At 44.0% G+C, this 22165-nt stretch overlaps 1 protein-coding gene across 11 annotated transcripts in view; it reads right to left on the bottom strand.

The window, feature by feature from the left end:
• The window catches only part of Cfap61 (cilia and flagella associated protein 61), a 278920-nt gene that overhangs the window by 184551 nt on the left and 72204 nt on the right, over positions 1-22165 (bottom strand). For all 11 annotated transcript variants that reach the window (XM_008762285.4, XM_063285006.1, XM_008762286.3 and 8 more), the window contains 5 exons: positions 16132-16214; positions 15355-15429; positions 10874-11055; positions 9201-9240; positions 5972-6111 (listed from right to left, as the gene is read on the bottom strand). In XM_008762285.4, coding sequence (XP_008760507.2) covers positions 5972-6111; positions 9201-9240; positions 10874-11055; positions 15355-15429; positions 16132-16214 — 520 coding nt within the window. The remainder of the gene's footprint in view (positions 1-5971; positions 6112-9200; positions 9241-10873; positions 11056-15354; positions 15430-16131; positions 16215-22165) is intronic.

Raw genomic sequence — 22165 nt, 5'->3', positions numbered from 1 at the left:
GTGCTGTGTAAAACCTAGTCTTGCCTTTCACCAGTCTTCAAAAATTCAACAGGTGAGAGGGAACCGACACATTTGAGGAACTTTGTCATCATCCCTTTCCGTGTGCTAGACCTGAAGGTCATAGATTCTGCTTCTCAGCTGGATGAATTAATGCAATAGGTTGAACTGGGCCCTAAAGTATCAGGGGCCAGGGGCCAGTACTGACTCACCAAAGGCAAGGTGATCATACTTTTTGTAATGAGCAACTAGCCCTGACCTGGGCAGGCAGAAGAGGAAAAGTAATTTTTACAGTGGCATGACCTGTATGGTACTGGCTAATCTAATCATGGTGTTTCCAGGTATGAAATAGATAAGAAGCCTGAGGCATTTTTATTTGATGTATAAAAGCCAAAAAAAATCTCAAATAAGCGAAGGAAAAGCTAAATTGTATCATGGCAAAAGAGATCTAGACACATGAACCAATGTTCACACTTGAGCCAGTTTGCAGATACAGAACCCTTGAATGAAGGGATAGTCAGGTCCCCCTGAGGACAGACCTTGGTAAAATGCCTATAACTTTTACAGTTGGTCTTTCTCCAGTCTTTCCCAAAAGAGATCTATAGCATGTTGCAAGGGTAACTGTACATTGGGGGAAAGAAAACAATCAGACTTCCCAGAGTCTATTAGACATTTGTTATGAATTGTCTATAACTCTGGGAGACCTCAAGAACATTGTGGCTCTCCAGTTCAAGTAGAAGCTTATGGGGTTGGGCAGAGGTCAGGTGACTAATGGGAGTTTTGGCTGAAGTCCAACTTACAGTGGGTTGAGTGGGTCCCCAAACTCACCTATGGTTATTTCTCCAGTCCCAGAATGTATAATTGGGATAAATATACTTAGAAATTGGCAGAATTCTCACATTAGTTCCATGATCTAATAGTGAGGGCTATTATGGTTGTAAAGGCCAACTGGAAGCCTTTAGAATTGCTTCTGTGAAGGAAAATTGTGAATCAAAAACAGTATTGCATCCCTGGAGGAATTGCAGAAGTTAGTGCCACCATCAAGGACTTGAAAGATGCAGGATGCTAGTTCCCTTCAACTCTCCTATCTGGCAAATGCAGAAGACAAATGGATAGCAGAGAATGACAGTTGACTCCTGAAAACTCAATCAAGTAGTGATTCCAGCTAATGAACCAGATATGCTTTCCTTGCCTGAGCAGATCAACACATCTCCTGGTACATGGTATACAGCTACTGATCTAGCAAATGCCCTTTTCTTGCTACCTGTCCATAAGGACCACCAGAAGCAATCTGTATTCAGTTGGCAAGGCCAACAGCATATCTTTACAGTTTTACTCCAAGAATATATTTATCAACTCTCTAGCCCTGGGTCATAACTTAGAAGGGATCTTGATCATCTATGGCTTACCAAAAAAAAAAAATCACATTATTTCACTATATTGATAACATTATACTGATTGGACCAAGTGAGCAGGAGATAGCAACCATGTTGGACTCACTGGTAATACATGTATACATAAAAGGATAGGAAACAAATCGATCCAAAATCAGGGGCCTTCTACCTCAGTGAAACTCTTAGAAGTCCAGTGGCATGGGTCATATGGAGATATTCCTAAGGTGAAGGATAAGTTATTGCACCTGGGCCCTCCCACCACCAAGAAAGAAATATGATTAAGGGTTATACTGGCTGGGTTTTGTGTCAACTTGACACAAGCTAGAGTCATTAGAGAGGAAGGGGCTTCAGTTGAGGAAATGAGATCCACCTGTAAGGCTCTCAATTATCAATAGGGGATCAGTGGAGGAGGACCCACCCTATTGTGAGTAGTGCCACCCCTGGACAGGTTCTATAAGGACGCAGTCTGAACAAGCCATAAGAAACAAGCCAGTAAGCAGCCCTCCTCAATGACCTCTGCATTAACTCCTGCCTTCAGGTTCCTGCCCTACTTAAGTTCCTGTCAAAGTTCATCCTTTGGTGATGAACAGCAATATGGAACTGTCGACTAAATAAACCCTTTCCTCTCCAACTTGCTTTTTGGTCATAGTGTTTCTGCCACAGCAAGAGAAACCCTGGCTGAGACAGGGACCTGTTCAAAGCCTAGAGGCAGCATACTCCTCACTTGGATATGTTACTCAAGCCGATAGAGCAAGCAACTCAGAAAAGCACCTAGCTTTGTGTGGGGCCTAGAACAGAAGGTTCTTCAACAGGTCCAGCTGCTCCATTACTTGGATCACATATCCAGCACCTGATGACACTGGAGTCAGTGGCACATAGGGATGCTGTTCAGACCCTTAGACAGGCCCCTGTAGGTGAATCACAGAAGAGACCTTTGGGATTTGGGAGCAGAGCACTACCATTATCTGCAGACAACTATTCTCCCTTTGAGAGACAGCTTTGACTGCTATTGGATCTTAATGGAAACTAAATATTTGACAATGGGCTACCAAGTTACATGTGGCCTGAGCTGCTCATCATACGCTGAGTTTTAATTGACACACCAGGCCATAAAGCAGCAGGCTATTATCAAATGGAAGTGGTATATATGTGATCAAGGTTAAGCAGGTTCTGAAGGCATGATCCAGTTACATGGAAAAAGCTGCCCAGTGCCTGTGGTTTCTACTCCATTACAATGCTGTCTGCTGCCAGTTATGCACCTATTACTTCACAGGGTGTTCCCTATGATTGGCTGACTGAAGAAGAGAAAACTAGGGCCTAGTTTACTAATGGTTCAGCATGTTTTGCAGGCATCACCCAGAAGTGGACACCTGTGCTGTGGCATTACAATCCTTTACTGAGACACTTATGAAGGGAAAGTGTCTTGAAATAGTTTACAGAATTCCATCATATCTGCCATCATATTAGTCCACACAGTACGGATTCTGACCAAGGAACTTATTTCATAGCCAGAAAAGTGCAGTGGTGAGCTCAAGATCATGGTCCACTGGTCTCACCACGTTCCCCACCATCTTACTGTAGCTGCCTTCAGACACACCAGAAGAGGGCATCAGATCCCATTATAGGTGGTTGTGAGCCACCATGTGGCTGCTAGAAATTGAACTCAGGATCTTTAGAAGAGCAGTCAGTGTTCTTAACCACTGAGCTATCTCTCCAGCCCTGGAATGGCCTTTTGAAGACACAGTTATAGTGCCAATTAGGTGGCAGCATCCTGGAGGACTGGGGCAGAGTTCTCTAGAAGGTGGTATATGCTTTGAATCAGTGTCCAATATACACTTTCTCCTAAAGCCAGGAATAAAGAAGTGGGAAGGTGAAAAGTTCCATTATCACTCCTAGTGACCCTATAGGAAAGTTTTTGCTTAAGTTCTGCTGGCCTAGAAGTTTTGGATTGAGAGCAGGTAGTGCTCCTGCCAGAAGTCACAGCAAACATTCCACTGAGCTGGAATCTCAGACTTTCTCTTGGACCCTTTGGGCTTCTGAAGTCTGTATGCCAGCAGGCTATGAAAGGAATGGCATGAGGAGGGTTGATTGGTCCAGATTACCAAGGGGAAATTGGATTGCTACTTCACAATAAAGGTAAGAAAGATTATGTCTGGTGTGCAGAAGATCTTTTAGGGCATCTCTTGGTGCTACCGTGTCCTGTGATTAACGTCAATAGGAAACCACAAGTGCCTAATTCAGGCAGAATGAAAAGGCACAGACACTTCAGAAATGTAGGTACGGGTCACTCCTCCAAGAAAGGAGCCAAAAGTTACTGAGAGTGGAGGAAATACGGGATGGTACTAGATGAAAGTTCTTACAAATAACATCTAAGTTCATGTGGCCAGTTGCAGAAATGAGAATTGTGTCATGAAAGTTTCTGTCATGTTGTTAATAATGTGCTTGGTCAGATATTTGTGTTTTCTTTCCTCAATATCTTTATCATGCAATGTAACATCAATTAAGAGAACATCAGTGGTTGCTATATTTAAGTTTTAAAACACCAAAAGAATATCCCTTGAAGGACATTGTGACCTATTCTAAAAAGTTGTAATACATTTATATATACAGTTGTATGAGGGATAGTTACGTTGGGTATAAAAATGGCCTGGTTGCTGCTCTCATCTGGGAATTAAGCATGACGTAAGGAGATGTGACGAAGCATCAAGTTGAGAAGGGGTGGACTTATGATAGCTCTTCCTGATTGTCAGGTTGATTATGTCTGGAATTAACTAAACTCAGGCAGCTGGGTATATCTGCGACAGTTTTCTTTTTTCTTAATTAAATCATTTGAAATGGGAAGACCCACTTTTTATCCCAACTTTCTGGGGTGAGAAAATCCCCCTTCTGTTGGGCAGCCTATATATAGGACATGGAAGAAATAATCTCTCTCTCTCTCTCTCTCTCTCTCTCTCTCTCCCTCTCCCTCTCCCTCTCCCTCTCCCTCTCCCTCTCCCTCTCCCTCTCCCTTTCTGTCTCTCTCTCCCCCTCCCCCCATTCACCTTTGCTCTTACTGACAAGCCCTAAGTCCATTGCTACACTAGAGCTCACTTCTTTGGGATTCTGGCATAGACATATACTAAAGATCAACTGAGACATGCAGCCTTGTGCACTGGACAACTACTAGATTCTTGGACTTTCCGTTGGTTGACAGCCATTGTTGGTCTAGCTAGACCATAGCCTGTGAGCCACTCTAATAAATCCCCTTTCTACCAGTTCTGTTCTCTAAAGCACCAAAGCTAATGCAGGTGCTACCCAGGCTTATGGGGGGAGAATTGTTACCAATAGTCGTATGCAGCGGTGGACCCTACATGTTATACTAGACAAGAAGTGCCAGACAAGATGTGACTGCTAGTGCAAACAGGGGCACAACTGTTATTGGGACAAACAACTGCTTTTTGATATGGACTTACAACCAACTTTACATGATGTGACTAACGTTGGAGATACTGGAAGGAAGGGCAAACTCCCATAGCTGTAGAAACCATACGCCCCCATGGGAAACCAATTGCTGTTTTGCTAAGTGGATGTGCTGTGCCTGTCATTTTTACTTACACACATAGAATACTGCTACTCTCATGAGGAGAAGTTTCTTTCCTTCAGTGGGTGATAGTTATCACCATGACTCCTAACAGCTGAGAATAGGTGGCTGTTACTAAAGTACAATGGTCTACTGCTCAATTGTAAACGGAAGAAAACAATCAGACATTTATATCACCCTTTCCAAGACTTGGGGAACATTTTCAAAGATGGCAAAGAAAGAATGTAAGCACCTGGGGAAGGAGTTAAGTGTTGTTATTACCCATGATGGAAGAAGGAAGTTCATAAAACTCAGCAATGGAAATGTACCAGGCTCATAAATCTGGTAGAACTCAGAAAGGGAGAAGATCCACAAAGCTCCTGCCCAATGTTACACAAGCAATGAACAATAGCTGGGAGAAAAGAATATTTTGGAAGAGCTGGCTACAGGAAATCTAGGAATAGAGCTTTGGGAAGTCTTTGCCCATACTGATCTGGGCTCTTCAGTGATGCAACTGTCTTTGGGTCACCCATGTCTCTATAAGTAACTCTTAACCCATGCTCCTGTAAATAACCCATGTGGTTCATTGCCAAAGAGCTAGATTTCCTAGATCATTTCTTTAGTCTGTTGTTGGTGTCCTATCTGGGATAAACAGACACATATTATTACTTTTGTTGCTATGATAAAATACTATGTTCAAAAATGAACTATGGAAGAAAAGTTTATTTCAGTTTATGGTTCCAGAGGGAGGAGTCGGCAATGGCAAATGAGGCAAATTGTGAGATGACATCTTGGAGCACACGCAGAGAGATATAGGGCGAGTCTATAAATTATTCTCAAGCCTGCCCCAGTGACATACTTCCTCCAAGTTCTCTGCCTTCCAAAACCTTCTCCAAACAGCGCCACCTACTGGGAGCCAAGTGTTCCAATACCTGAGCCCGTGGGGGACATTTTTAATTCAAACCAGAGTAGGACATTATCGTTCTCCCCAGGAAGTGAGACAACTCAGGAGTTCACTTACCTGAGCAGCCCAGCTCGATGGAACACATAGAGATCGTTGTCCAGGGTGCAATTGCTGAATGGGACAACCTTCACAAAGTTCTGGATGAGGACAAACTCAGGTGTGAGATGGGGCACGGATATCAGGCAGAAGTTCTTATTCTGAAAGGATGTTTAAAGATCAATGGACATTTGGAGAGCAGAAGAAATGCTTTATCTTTAAGCAAATCTGTGCTATAAAACACTATGAAAAAAAACCACTATGAAAAAACAGAAGCAAAGCACACAGAGAAAATACTCAAACCGAGCTTTTCTACCATTTGGAGAAGTCACTAGTAAAATTCACGGAGCCAAGCGACTAGGAGAAGACATCAGCAAGGCTGACTGAGCAAGACAAGTGACTGTCATGTAGAGTGGCCCGCTTACAGGCACTCTTACAGAAGTAGGTTTTTATTGCTGCTGCTGCTGCTGCTGCTCTGAGACCAGGTTTCATTATGCAGCCAAACCTGACCTCTAACTCATAACTCAAATCCTTCTGCCTCAGCCTCTCAAGTTCTGAGATTACAGGTTTAAAGGCATATACTACCACATTTAAGTCCTAGCGGCTGATCTCACTGATTCTGAGAGCTTCACAGCTCTGGAGTCTGTACCCGGAGCCTTGCATATGCTGGACAAGAGCTCCCACCAGGCCATCACACCAGCCTTTTTGCTTTGAGAATGGGTTCACTAACTTGTCCAGGCTGGCCTTAGACTTTTCTCTGACTTTTCAAGACCACGCAGGTCTTGCACTTACAGCCCTCTTGATTCAGCCTTCTGGATTTCTGGGTTTCTAGGCCCGTGCTACCAGACCAAGATTTTTAAACTAAGGCCATTCCTATTTGGGAGTTGAGTTTTATCAGTTGAGTAAACAGGACAAAATAGTTCATAACGAGGGCCTTTAACTTAAGAAATGAGGCTCATAGACGGCTCCGCCTCCCCTCTGTGAGGTGTGGGCGGTATTCCAGGACGTCTGGCTCTAAAACCCTGTGGTGACACATGAATCCTTTGTCATGGCATCGTCCGTTCTAAGAGCTAACCTAAAGAGGAGTGTGGACCCCAGAAGACATAAGATGAGCAGCAAGTCCTGACGTATACCATTTGCCCGTCTAGGCTTGCTGTCCCAGGTGGCAGCCGGTGGTCACACATGACCAGTGAGCATTTGCAGTGTGGCTGGTGTGACTGAGAAACTAAATCTTAATCTAATGCCGTTTGATTTCATTTAAAATTTTAAAACTGGCACCAAATTTCATTTATTGGGAAAGTTTTGTGCCTGCTTGGGTCATGTCAATCTGTCTACCTCAACCTGAATATATGAAGTTTCTTATCCAACTGCAAATTTCATGAGACGTGAGCAGAATTAAGCATGGCTGATGAAATTCAGTTCTTGCACAGAGGTACGCTACAATCTAAAAGCCTTGCACTCCAAGGCTTAGTGTGAGATGAAAGCATGTAAAACAGCTCATTAGCAATTGTGACATTGATTGCATGCTGCAATGGGTGCCTATGAGACACGGGACTGGGTGAGATGTGTTATTAACAGAGGGGTAACATTTCTTCTTTTCACTCTTTTGTTCACACGGCTACTGGAACATTCACTCTGGCGTCTGAAGACTGCACAGCTCAAGGGTGTCTGTGTTCCTCGCAGCCACTTGATCCTGTCCCAGGTCCCTGCAGAAGCAGCCTGCTCTTCCCAGAGCTAATTTGTCCCTTTGGGACTTTGCCTCCTCTTGAACCCTGTGAAGGTATTACTTGTGCTAATCCAAAGCCCTCAGGACATTTTGCAGCCCCAAGGACTGAATCATTATTTGACCTTATCTTCCTTCTTTCTAGCAAAATAACACAGCGTCTTTCAGGGAAACTTTAGAATCACGGTGCTGAGCTGCTCAAGATGAAAATAAGGACTGGGTGCCAACTCTCGGTGGGCTTCCTTGGGCGGGGGGGACTAACAATAATGAGCTGCTTCGGCTTGGATTTGAGGGATTAGGGGTGAAGTAATGAAGGTATTTTGTTCCTGTATCCTTATATCCCCAAGTCAAATAGAATCAAAACGTAAACAGGTCCTCTCTGCACATTAAAATCCAGTCTTACTTTTACAATGTGGATGCTAAAATGGGGATGAAGATCAGTGAAATGTCTTTAAGGCAGCTTTGAGAGCACCAGCTTTGAAAATTCTTTGTTTGGATTAATCCACGCTGCTTTATGAGCTTTGAAAAATGCCTTAAAAATCAATTTAGAGAAACCACGGTGGAGAATACATTGCCCCATTCTAAGGCTTGTTTTAGTTTTGAAAACACAAGAACGTGAAATCTAAGATCACATTATTGAATTGTGTGTGTGTGTGTGTGTGTGTGTGTGTGTGTGTGTGTGTGTGTGTGTGTGTGCGTGTGTGTATTTTGCCTCTCAGTATAGCAAATAGAAAGAACACATAGAACAACAGACATTCTGCTTGGTTTGCATGCTGAAGAAGTGCGCTGAGGTGTAACTGTTCCGGCTGAGCATCCGGGCCCTGCTGATGACGTCCTGCTTCCCCCCCTCTTCCTTCTCCACTTCTTTTTTTTTTTTTCTTTTTTTTCGGAGCTGGGGGCCGAACCCAGGGCCTTGCGCTTGCTAGGCAAGCGCTCTACCACTGAGCTAAATCCCCAACCCCCCTTCTCCACTTCTTTTTCTTTTAGACATGATTGGTTGGCTAGGATCCCCATCCCCAGACAACAGTGAGACAACAGAGAGGTTCAGAATCTCTCAGACAGAGGAGTGTGTTTACATTTTGATCTCAGATGTGGGCTACACACCAGCCACCATGTTAGGCCTCAGGAAGGAGTAGGGGAGGGATGCCAACCTGGAGACTGACCACAGGCCCTTCTCCCCACCTGCCACAAAGCAAGGTGTTGGTGCCAGAATAGTCTGAGTCAATGTAAACCACAAATTCAAGGAGCTGAAGTACTAAGGACTCCTAACTGTAAGTGATTTAATCGCAATAAAACACTGGAGTGGTTCCTCTAAAAGAAACAATCCCACAGCAGACACATTACTGAAAATGACAATATTTTCTCTTTTTAAGAGTCCATGAGGTCACTTGACCATCTTCTCCGAACAGGGGAAAAGTTCAAGCCTCAACATTCACAGCATTTAAAATGTCTGTACAATAAATATTCCATTTTCTGTAACTTAACTACAAAACCAAATACATTACTCAAAACCCAGCGTGTACTCACAGGAAAAAGACTGAAAACAAAACTCATAAAATCCAGTGACCTGTAAACAAGACAATGAACGATGTTACTGGACTGAGAGTAAATGTGGCGTCCTGAGTCAGTTGAGAAGATTCATGCAGTGAGCCAGCCAACAGTGGCTAATCACATGCATAGGTGAATGCTAATCACTTGTATATACCACAGGCTTCATGTGTCAGCAATAAAGTATTTTTTTTTGGATAATCTTACAGTGACCAATAATATCTGTGAAATTCAAAGCCAATACTAATGACGGCCATTCTGTGAACAAAACTTTCCCCTTTCTCTTTGGGAGAGGTGAGGAGAGATTTGGTAATGGGGTGGGCTTTTCTGGTCTTTTTTGCTGCTATTTGCAAAATAATTTCCCAACAGCCACATTTGTATTTTCATGAGCAAATTATAAGGGGACTAAAAGATAACTGTCTAGACAAAAATCTTAACTTAAAACACAGGGGAAATAAGCATAAAACAAATACAAAGGCCATTCCAGGCTCCTTGGTCTACACTGTAATTAAAATAGAAAACTTTTCCTTTTCAAGTTCCGTGATTTCCAAAAACGCTGAACATTTCATATTGAAAGCCATGGTTCTAGAGGCTAAAGGGGGTTCTAGAGGGGTTCTGTTTAGATGCACCCCTAAAACGGAAATGGCCAGCCCTGTCATTGGTTATCTCAAAGGTACTCTAGAACCTTCTGCGCTATCGAAATGGGCACATATTTTCCTCTTCAAAATATTTAGTAGAGAAGGTTGGAATAGGTGCTGTGCAAGAGGAAATGCTGGATTCGGGTGTCAGGCAGTGGTCCTGAGACCGAGACAGGGCTGGGGGTGGGGCACAGCATTGTATATGTAGGTGCTCTTAAGAGACAGGAAGTGGGAGCCAGGCTTTGTCCACCAGACATCAATGTCTCCCTCTTCCAGTAGCTTTCCTAGATTGTTTGGTTGCTTCTTTAACCTCCTCTCTTACCTGACATTCTGGTGAGTCTCTCGCTCCAGACTAAGGGTGGAACATGGGGTAACATGCTGCACATTGAGGTATAGCTCGATGACAGCCACTGGCTCAGTAGTGAGAACCGAGCCACCCAGGTTTCTTGAAACTTTGGCTGGAAATCTAAGCCCCAACCAGAATGCCATCCTATGAGATTCTTATGTAGACCTGAGGCTATGTGCTATCTCGTGAGCCCAAACTTACAGCAGGAAGTCAGGGCAAAAAGGTAAAGAGAAAATTCCTCCTCAATTTGACTATCCAAGTCTGGGATCTAGCACTGTCTAACACGAGTCCTACCACTGGACTTATCCTTAGTGTGTCAGCCTTGGTTGAAGGATTTTCTGTTACTTGCGCTCAAAAGCAGTGCAAATTCAAAGACTTTGAGAAAGACACACTGTATAGAATAGAAATAGCATATGGCTGCACAGTAGGAATTTTCCAGATCTTCAACTGTGATACAGGACAGAACCAGCCAGATATTTTTATCCCTTTTTATAGGTCTTACTCAAATTTTATGGACTAGAATCTCTAGACGGGGTCTAGGAGTCTGTCCTGTTTTAAGGTGCCTAGAAGACTGAGATATGGGGCTGGTTTAAAGATCACATTCTTGGAAAAAGCATCGAGGAAGAACTTCTTAGCACAACAGACAGACATCAGAGATCAGTACTTGCCTTGCCTCGTATCTCTCATCAATACAAAAGAGCTGAATGCAAAATGCAGCAGATTCTCCCAGGTAGAGGGGGCGGAAGTGGGAGGATTCCACCGAGAGCAGGAGGGAGGAGCTCAGACTGCTCAGACTACCAAAGTCATCCTCGTCCACTAAGGAAATTATGCTTAGGTTCTTTTCCAAGTCCTAGAGGAAAGAGAAAGGGGCAATCCGCAGGAACCACTGAGCTCCACTGGGCTAGTGGCTGCTCAGTGGCTGTCTTTACCACATAGGCTGTCTCTATGTGGCCTGTCCCCGTGACTGGCTGACTGTCTCAGCTGAAACAAACCATCCTGAGAAGGTCCATTTGAAGATCCTCTTAATGAGATTTGAAAGTCTCACATAAAGGTCAGAGAACAAATTAGGTAAAGATTAGCATGGTGGTGTAGCATTGTACACATTCACACACAGCTAGTTCTCTCCTGAAAGCTGGGTCCATTAAGAGTTTGTATTAGCAGAGTTTCTGAGCCTTTGGAACTGCTCAGGCAGTCCTTTGAATGAGATGGAGCCCAGAAAAGTCCACTTGACCTCGTCTAACACAGGGTATCATTCACTCTGATTTGGGGTGGTGATCTACAGGTTACAATCTAGGGAACGTGATTCACTCTGAGTTCCTCCTGGAATTTCTATTAATCAAAACAGCACAAGCATACAGGCAAAGTACTAATGGTAAAACTCCATAAAGAAAATAAGCTGTACCTGTCCCCCCATCTCCCCTCTCTATCAGGCATCACTGTCCCTGTCCCCTCATCTCCCCTCTCTATCAGGCATCACTGTCCCTGTCCCCTCATCTCCCCTCTCTATTAGGTGTCACTTTTGACCTTTTTGTTTCTTGGGGTATCTATGTCTATTTCTGAAAATATGTTTATACTATTTCTCAATTAAATAATTAATGCAATTTTCCATATTGAACATTAAAGGAATGGATAGATTTAATGCTCTTCCCCCTCTCCCTCCCTGCATTCTATCCCCATATCATTAAGTCACATTTCTAGTTATCAGTATTGACATTGTTATGCTACATTGTAGATTACAGATCACAGATGTTATTGTGAGGTTGTTATATATGTTAGGGTATACTGTGGCTACCATGAATAGAGTAATATAACTCCATTCTCATTTGTGTACTTTATTTTTATTTCCTTTGTTTCTACATTTTTTTTCATGTTTTGTAAGATTTGCAAAGTTTTGGTCAAGTAGCAATTGGGTGCTTCAAATAGCCCATGAAATTCATTGTTTCTTTCACCCATCTGTGGTGTGTGGTTTGAAGGGGAAATGTCCTCTCAAGGCTTGGGCATTTGCACACTCAGGGACCATTTGGTGATGCCCTGTGTGAGTTTAGGAAGTGTGGCCTTGTGGGAGGAAGTATGTCATTGGGGGCGGGCTTTGAGAGTGTGCAGCCTTGCTGTACTTGCCTCTATTCTCAGTACTTCATGCTTTCTGTTCGAGTTGGGATCTCACCGTGTTCTGCTGCTGCCTGCCATGTCCCACCGGGCCTTCCCACCGTGGCTGCCCTTTATCCCTCTGAAACCGTGAGCCCAAATAAATTCTCTCTTTCATAAGGTGCTTTCAGTCGTGGTGTTTCACCACAGTAAAAGAGAAGTTACTAATACAAAGCTCTCCCAGTATACATCCTGAAGGAGAGACTGTGGGAGGCAAATAGTGGCCCGAAAGAAGTATGTGAGCGCGTGCGTGCGTGCGTGCGTGCGTGCGTGCGTGCGTGCGTTTCCCTGGAACCTGAGGACATTTTTCTTACAGGGCAAGGGGACTTTGAAGATGCCACTAAATTAAAGATTTTGAGAATCGAAGATTTTCCTGGTTTATTCAAGTAAGTAGGATGAAATTAAAGGGAGGCAGGGGGCTCAGAAAGGAGTGGGAAGGGTGCGCTGTTGTGGTCTGAAGATACAGGAAGAGGGCACAGGATAAAGAATGCTTATGTCTTCTAGACACGGACGGAGCAAGGGAACAGATCTCCTCTGGGTCCTTCCGAAGAGATAAAACCTCCACCCTGAGGCTTAGTGTGCGAGACCTGAGGGGGTTCTGTAAGTCGACAGGCACTCACTGTTTTAAGCCACCAAGCTGTGGTAGTTGATTGCAGCAACGGAAGAATATTCCAACAAATGCCAAGTTACTGGCTTGGAGGGGTAGTTAAGGCTCCTCCATCTGAAATGAAGAACGGCCCTTTCTCTAGTCCCTACCCTTCACCATCAGACAGTCCCATCTAGTGGAACATGTTTCCTTGGCTGCTCCAGAGAAAACTTGCCTGGTCGTTTCCCCTAGGGGGTAGCTGTTCAACTGTGTAGGGTGTGCAAGGTGTTTGGAATCCAGACTACTCCTTACCAGGCTGCCAGAGAGAACACTGTGCATGTGTGTGCGCATACACACACACACACACACACACACACACACACACACACACACACACTGTTCCTTACTTTTACTTCAGCGAAATCCCCACCCAGTGGAGAGTTCACACCACTTTCACTAGTCTCTTCTCAGGCTTGCTTCCCCTTCCTTGGGTCTGCTAAGCCAGTGCAAACTCCTTCATCGATTTTCTTGATTCTAAATATTTTTAAAGTGCTTATCTTGCAATAACTCCCTTCTGCCCTGTTGTCTTTGTGGATTTGTGCCCTTTTTGCTTCTTTACTGTCATTTCAAGTGGGTTGTTTTTTTTTTCTGGAAGGGTCAGGAGATAAACATAGGAAATCGATCTTCCTTGCTTACCCAGATGTCCTCAGGGGATCTAGCAGGTTCTGGTTTCCCTCTACCCATCCCATCCGTGTTTGGGTCTATACAGGAATGGCCTCACTCTTAGGAATATTAGAGAGAAAACTGGCACCTTCCACTGTATCTCCACTCTCCTGCCTGGGGCACAGCAATGGCCTAGGGTTACTGAGTTTCTTAGTGTGGGCTCCTCAGAGACAAACCCAGGACCTCTGGAAGAAGAGAGGGGAAGCAAGGCAAAGAGGAGGAGGTCACCAATAAAGGCCTTTCAAGGGGTGGCTTTTCATCATGGACTCCATCCTGAGTACCCCCTGCTTCAGAGGGACAGGAACTGCGTGTTGATCCCCCCACAATTACCCCCTCACGCATTCCTGGCTCCTCCCTAAAGACTTGGAGCCAGGCACTTCTAGCCCTCTTCCTTGGGGTGCTGAGGCACACTAAGTGACAGAGGGCTGAAGGTGGGGATACAGCAGCAAATGCAAAGATGGCCCTGAATGCTTGTAACACCATCTCTGTCTGACAGCACATCCTGCTCCTTCACCCGGTCTCCACACTTTCAGGCAGGTAGCACAGGGTGCAGTCTCCACCTCACGCCCCCACCCCTACTCCCACCCCCAACCCTGCAGACTGCCTGGAAAGACAGATCACTAGTGTTCCATCACAGTCTGCTCTCCAGCTCAGGGCTAGCAGTAAGAAAACAGCTCTCTCACGGCTAGATGACTCCTCACAGACTCCTTAGTTGCTAAGTATCTGGGGATCAGATAGCAGAGGGTCTGGCCTTCTGACAGAGCTCAGATGTGGGGGCACAACATTCCGTGTGTGTTCCAGGGCCATCATGGATCTAACTCTGTTGGCCCAGGCCCCACTTCAGAGATGCATGCTTCTAGAGGAAGCAGAGTGCAGCAGCCCATCACCAGGAAGCCCTCTGGAATCCTGGGAAGGTTTGGCCTTGTTCTTGTCCATGGAACAGACATGGCAGACTACATTAATCTCCTACTCAAGAAACTACAATGCCTTCCTCTGCTCCTTAAAAGGTTAAACTCTTAAGTAGGACCACAGGACTTAGGATATCCCAACTCCCTAGTTTATAGAAACAGATAGCACAAGGCATGGATGGAACTAGTTTGACAGGGGAACAGTGCTAGAGTGTGAGTGGCATGAAGGACAGTAACAAGGGAAGATGCCCTAGGATCAGCCAAAGAAAGGGATGTTACCAAGCAAACCTTGGTTAACCAGCCGAATCTGGGCTGGAACCTGGAACAAAAGGGGAGTGTTCCAAAAACCCAAGCAGCACATAAGTACACATACTAGCATGCAACATGTACCTGGGCCTATGTGTGTATGTGCCAATGACCTATATCTGCATATATCATATGGAATGTACCTGTGTGTACTGAGGGGGATAATGAGGACCTCCAATAAGCATTTTACTTCTTCAACGTTTCTCTTTGGGCACAGAAGAAGAAATAGATCTCTGTTTACTAAAATTCTTACAAGTACGTGAAACTTAAATAGACTATAACATGCAATTTGAGCTGTGCAGGGAGTGCTGAAATAGGGATTCATTACAGTGGGAGCTAAGATACCAGAGCTAACCCAAGGACAGTAGTGGCTATGTGTTGGGGAGAGGTAATGGAGGGTTTGAGGAGGAAAAAGCCCACAAAAATCAAAGGGGAAGGAGCTCCCGAGCCAGCAAAGGCCCTATACAAACACAAGCCTTACCTGCATATCCTCAGAGACCTTACTTAAGAGTGACAGGACTTCCTCACATGAAATTGATGTTTCGGTGTCTTTCTCCTGGAAAGGACCATGGGAAGACATAAGAATAAACCAACCCTGGGTAGTTCAGAACCCAAGCTCTGCGGTAAGTTTCCAGCACGCTTATTGACTAGAAGCATTGAGGAAGGGGTGGAGCCCAGGTTCCTGATCTGTTAAAAGGAAACAAACCAGCATCCACCTCATCCACTTTTTGAAAAGGGAGAGAGGGAGTAAGTAAGTGGACAGTAGACTGACAGATGCTTGGTCCAGTAAAGGTATCTCCTTATTCTCTCCAGACTTTAATTGTAAATCTATTGTTCTTATTCTTCTGCGTGACTTGAGAGCTGCACCAAGTGTTCTTTTAAATCAGTCTTATTAAAGTATAATTACCATGTAAAGAGCATCTACCTTGCTCCCTAAGTTTTTGCATGTCTCTATGCCCCTAGTTCCCACTGCTTGCAATCCTGAACAGGCAAACCTGTCAGCTCTTCTCATGCATTTTGTCACAGTGATGAGAAAAGTAAGGAATACAGGATGAAATCCCATTCTGGCCTACATTCTAGAGCCCATGAGGCTTGCCCATTATAAACTTACCCAATCTCCCCCACCTTCGTGTGAGTGGGGCCTTTCTGCTATGGATGACAGAATTCAGTGATGATCATAGCATAAGAGGCTCACAGTGTCACGAGAAGCCCCAAGTCCTACCCTATCCCTCAGGCCTAGGAAAACAGTGTCTCTTACCTGGATCATCTCTGACGTGTCTATGGAAACTGGCTCCTCGACTACTCTCTGAGAACCTTGACTGTCACTCTTGTTTCCAGTGTCTTTGAAAGAAAAGGTAGGGTAAGGACAGAACATAAGTGCTAAGTGATCTACAGAACCATGGGAGGCTTGGAAGCAGGGTCAAGTGTTTTATAATAATGGTGGCTCTGTAGATGTCAATTCCAAGGATTAGCAACTGTAAGAGAGCACAGGGCTTCGCAGCTCACCCTGACCCTCACTCAGACACTTGGGTTCTAGGCTACTTCAGCCCTTCTGTGCCCTTTCCACATGGTGAAGATGGAACCATGCTGCCCCAGGGAAGTTGTGCAGATGATTGATGCACATTAAAGGCGTGTGCCTGGCACTGCAGGACCACCCCCCACACCTATCCCTCATTCCATCCCCCATCCCATCCCCCTAACCCCCACCCCACACCCACCCTCCTCTGCCAAGCTCTGGGTAACAGGCTCCTTTGAAGTTTATAAACAAGCTTCACCTTCTTGGATTGTAGGTTTTAAGTTAGTCCTACCATGGAAGGTAGAAATTCTATAGTTTGCTATCCAGTTCTCTCTGAGTTCCAAAGATGAGGAAAAGGGCTTTGGAAACCGACATGACCTCTGCCAGTGACACTGACATTAGCATTTCTTTCCTCTTTCCCTCTTCCTCCATCTCTTCCTCCTGTCCCATCCCCCCCTCCCCACCACACCATGGCCCTTTCTCCTCCCTCTCTCATCCTTTGCCAGGATCTTGCTAACTAACCCAGGCTAGCTTTGAACTCACTCTCTCCCTGCTTCAGCCCCCAGAGTACTGGGATTATAGCTGTATGCAACCACGCCAGCTCCCTTTTCTATTTTCTAAGTAGGAAGAACTGGGCTGAGCACGGTAGTAATAACATGCTCTGCAAATTCAATAACTTAGACATTCTTCACTTGCTTCGTCACCTCTAAAAATAAAATGGGAAAAAACCCTGCCCACTTGCCATGCAAAGGCCTCTCCCTCCCAGTCTCTCTCTTCCATCAACCCTTTCACTCCTCCCCTCTTTTCTTTCTCTAAGTCATCCATGCCTTAGGAGGGCAACTTGAAGGAGGTTGTCACAGTCAGGATGCCTGTCCTGCCTTCTGCCTCACAAGGACCTGCTCCATGAGGGATCTCAGCAGTGACTTCTGCTCTCCTGCAGCCAACAGACCCCCTGCCTATGTGTATGAGGTACCCTGGGACCTCTGAAGACTCTAGAGATGTAGTCAGCGAGAGTGAGCTGCTCTGCTTTCATGTTTCTAACTATCCCATCAGCCATTGCAAGGCCAGGGGTAGCTTATGGCCCTCTCTGCTTCCTCCTCTGGCTAGCTCATCTTTCAACACCCATCACCAGCTTGACTCCTAAAGACGCTACTCAACCCAAACCACTGGACTATGAATGTCTTCTACCTACTTTTAACAAAGATGTGGTTGAATGAAAAACAATGAGAGCATAAGAGAAAAATGATGCCCAAGGAGGTTTAACAGAGTGCGATAATGCTGAAGGCACGAAGGGAGAGACTCATCCAGACATGAAACGTAGTTCACTGGCCATCAAGAAGTTTCCTGAGAAAAGACTAGAAAGATGCTTCAAGGAAAGTGAAGCCTATGTCTGCTCTAGTCACTGAGTATGTCCTGTGCCTAGGGTTTCTAGCACTTTCATAATGACAGGACTGGCATGCTTCTTGTTTTGAGCTACAATACACAGAAAAGTGTTGAGGTCAATAAGTTTCTATACAGGTCTCTTCTATGGAAGATCTACTGACGTGGCTATGCAAAACATTTCCAAGATCTGCGTCCCTCATCCCTGTGTAGAGTCAACACACCCGCTTCTGACTTCTGCTATCACTGATTAGTTTCACTCAAACCAATAATTCCCAATTTTAAGCTGCACTCCATTTTTAAAATGATAGTTCTTATTTTACGTTTCAAACAGATGATCAGACTAAGAGAAAACCTAGGAACATGACCTATTCCGTGTGTATATATTTTACAATTAGAATAAAATTTCTAAAAAGTTAAAAATGAAAAGAGTGGATTAGATTTACAATGAACCAATAATCCTGGTGACTTAACCATTCACTAGTCTAATGCTCACAGGACAATTACTAACGACAATGACTAATTGTCTTAGCTAAACTGTCATGAGGTACTGAAGCTTATTATTAGGCAGCTGCCACCACTGTCCCCAGAGGTGACTGCATTTCAGAACTGGGCAAGGTGATGCCACATCTCTCTTTCCAAAATCTCTTGGGTTTTATGAGGTTTAATTAGTTAATGCTCACAATGTGCCCTAAGGTCATCAAATGTGACATGCTATCTCAGAGAAAAGTCAAGGCTGTGCTATTATGTGGCACTCAACTGAAAACATGGCCGCAGCTACAACTTTGTTGTTTTATGGCTTCTGCCACTTCAGTAGCTTCAGAGTCACAAACAGTGATTATTCTAGCATAGGGGGAGACGCAATTTTCCATGTGTAATCTCCGTGTGAGATTACTTAGCTGAAGTGGGTTTACCACAAGGCTAATTAAGCTAGAGGTTCGACTGCCTTCCTGGTACAGGCCACTCCCAAAGCATAGCATCCAATGCTAACACTCGTAATTATGATTCTCTTTAGAGAGGATCCCAGGTCTATATAGGCCTCAGGTGCCAGTACACTTTGCATCTACCCCGCCGCCTCTGAGATGAGTAACACAGAAAGAATGCAGCAAAGTATATTTTGAAGGCTTTCCAAAGAAATAGCATGTGCTGTTACATTCATTTTACATATGCATCAAAATCTCAACAGTTTTTATTGCAAGGAAGTAAAGTGATCCTAAAAGAATAAATGTTTAGAAAAAGTAGGTAAACAGTATTTTACAGAAGAATGGAGTCGCTCAAATTTCTTACAGTGAGACATACTATAAAGCCAGTCTTTACAACTGAGGATTATTGGGGCTGGAGAGATGGCTCAGTGGTTAAGAACACTGACTGCTCTTCCAGAGTTCCTGAGTTCAACTCCCAGCATCCACATGGTGGCTCACAACCATCTGTATTGGGATGATGTCCCCTTCTAGTGTGTCTGAAGACATTGACAGTGTACTCACATACATCAAAATAATAAATCTTTAAAAAATAAGATTATTAAGGTAGGAATAGAAAAGAATGGACTAAAACAAATATAGCCAGACATGAAATAATAATAAAACTTCAAATCGGTAAGGAAAGAATAAACTATACAGTAGTGTTGACTAATCATATTAGAAAAAAATTCAGCCCCTATTTTCTAATGAGTCTTCAAATTAATGGCAGATAAGATATCCACGAAAGTTTAAAAATCTATTTGAAATTACTGGAAGAAACTTTAGAAGACGATTTTCATGGCCTTATGCATGGGAAAACCTTCCTTAGAAATGGAGAAGGCAGACGTCACAAAAGAAAAATGTTATCATATTGGCCACACTAAAAACTTCAATATCTGTCCAAAAGGTATCATTTAAAAGCTGTTTTTTAAAGTAGATACATGGGGTTGGGGAGCTTGGCTCAGGGGCACAGGCACTTGACACCACACCTCATGGCTTCACTTTGATACCTAGGACCTTCATGATTAAAGGAGAACTCCTGCAGTTGTTCTTTCACTTCTACATGCATGCTGCCAGACACATGTAATCATATACATTTAAACATGCCTGAAGTAATAAGTGTTCCCCCAAAGTAGCTTTGTAAAGAAAATATTTGCAACACATAAAATGGACCAACAGAACTTTAGGAAACAGAAATAACCCGACAGGTGAAATATATGAACAGACAGGAAATTTAACTAACTAGGAGACATGACATATGAAAAGCATTCAGCTTTGACAGTACTTAGAGAAATAAAATTAAAGCAATGATAACTCCTTTCACCCAGACAATGGCCAAGCTGAGAAACCCTCACAACATAAAGTATAGGCAAAGGAGGAAAGCTCAGAAGAAAGCCACTGGAAGAGTTACATTTGATGACAATGTGGACATCTCCAAGCCTAGCAGGGAAAGTTCTAGAATAGGGCTGGAAGAAATTGCAAAGGTCACATACAAGGATGCTCATTTCAGCATTGTTTGCAACAATGAAACATGAACAATCTGAATATAACCAGCCTCATAAGTAAGTAGATACACCACTAGAAAACACTGTTGGAAAAGAAAGAACCCATATAAATATCCCATGTCAGGGGTCCTGGGAAAAGCAGCATCACTTCACAGCTTTGAACATCATGAGCAGAGTAAATGAAAGTGAAAACTCACACCCAGTGAATCCTGACACACCCTCAAAAGGAAATGAAGCACACAAATTCACACACAAAGAGTATGAACTACCACCTAAATGAAAGAAAAGTTAATGTGTAACAATTTGAAACAGAAAAGGAAACTAACATCTCCCACAATAATAGAATCAGCTATGCCCAGTTTCATTGGCAAATTCCACTGAGCAGTTAAGGAATCACTATTTCTTTCCTCTCCTTTCAAAGTAGTGTGGTCAGCTGGAGGGGCAGATCAGGGTTGGGTATTTGTGTAGCATACCTGAGGCTATGCTGGGGAGGCAAAGACAGGGAAATCCCTGGGGCCTCATGGTCAGCTAGCCTAAGTGAGGTAAGTGAGCTCCAGGCCCAGTAAGAGACTCAAAACATAAGGTGGAGGGCAATGGATGAAGACTCCTAGAGCTAGTGTGAGTAGTGTGAGGGCTCAGTGGTTAAATTAAACATGCTTGCCATCAACCCTAATGACCTGAGTCCCCTCTCTGGGAGCCACATTGTCAGTGAAACCTGACTCCCACAAGTCAAATTTAACCCCTACACATGTGACATGCGTGGTACCTGTGTATACCACACACACACACACACACACACACACACACACACACACACACACACACACAAATGTAAATTTTTTAAAGATTTCTGACACTGACCTTTAGTTCTACACGTATACACACATAGATACATACATATCCATTCAACTGTAAACATATAATTTTAAATATTTGACTTCTATATTTAGTTAAAAATAAAAATGCAAATGTGAAAGACAAAACAAAGGTAGGATATTTAAATAAATTATCCCAAGCCTGGTGGTCTCTTCTACTTTGTCCCATCTCAAACAGCATATTACATGGACTTTTTCATTGAGAAATTTTAGCCAGTTTAGCGCTGACAGGCATAAGACTGGTATGGTTGATTGAGCTTAAATCCTGGGAATCTCAGAATTAAGAATGGCAGGAGTCGAGCTATCCCCTACCTGCCTCTACCTGCTCTGGGACATATAGCCACAATACCCACTGAGAACCATGGGCACTGGATCACATAGCATAACCGCTTGGAGATCTCCATGCTAGTGAGGTATCTAGATAGTGCCCGAGCATTTCAGCCAATGAGCTTCACTTCTTGGGCATTGCTTCCTGGAAAAGGTATTTATTTAATCCCTGGTTCACCCCGAATGAAGTCTATGCGTTCACCTCCACCATCAAATAAACCAGTATGAACAAGCAAGGATCATCTTTTCTTTATGGATCGTCCGCAGAGAAAGCCTTCATCTTAAACAGGTCTTTTCCTCCAGCCCCTCCATACTTTCAAAGCTCACTCTCTGAATCAGAAAGGGGTTCTGCCTATCCAGGGCTCTGCCTTCCTCTTCCTGCTGCGTTTGTGGATGCCCTGAGGGGAAGCGTGGACCCAGTACAAAGGAGACTGGACACCACAACATTCATCCCAGACCCCACTGTTTCTCCTTCAGATCCAGCAAAGGAAAACACATACTGTGGACCACCATCACGGGCTTCGTTCTATCTGCCCTGAACAGTGCACCGTGGTGCACTCTGGCGAAGCAGGACAGAGTATAATATTGGCTAGCAACGAACATTAGTGTCCATGTTGCAAAAATACTTTATACTGATAAAGGACATTCTCCACTGTGACAACCTTACCATCGTGAAACCATAAGCACTGTGATAGTCAGTGTAATCGTGACAACATCTAGATTCACTGGA

This window comes from Rattus norvegicus, chromosome 3, assembly GCF_036323735.1.
Source record: "Rattus norvegicus strain BN/NHsdMcwi chromosome 3, GRCr8, whole genome shotgun sequence".
NCBI lineage: Eukaryota > Metazoa > Chordata > Mammalia > Rodentia > Muridae > Rattus > Rattus norvegicus.
The sequence above is the reverse complement of the archived record's forward strand: the minus strand, read 5'-3'. Positions and strand labels throughout refer to the sequence as shown.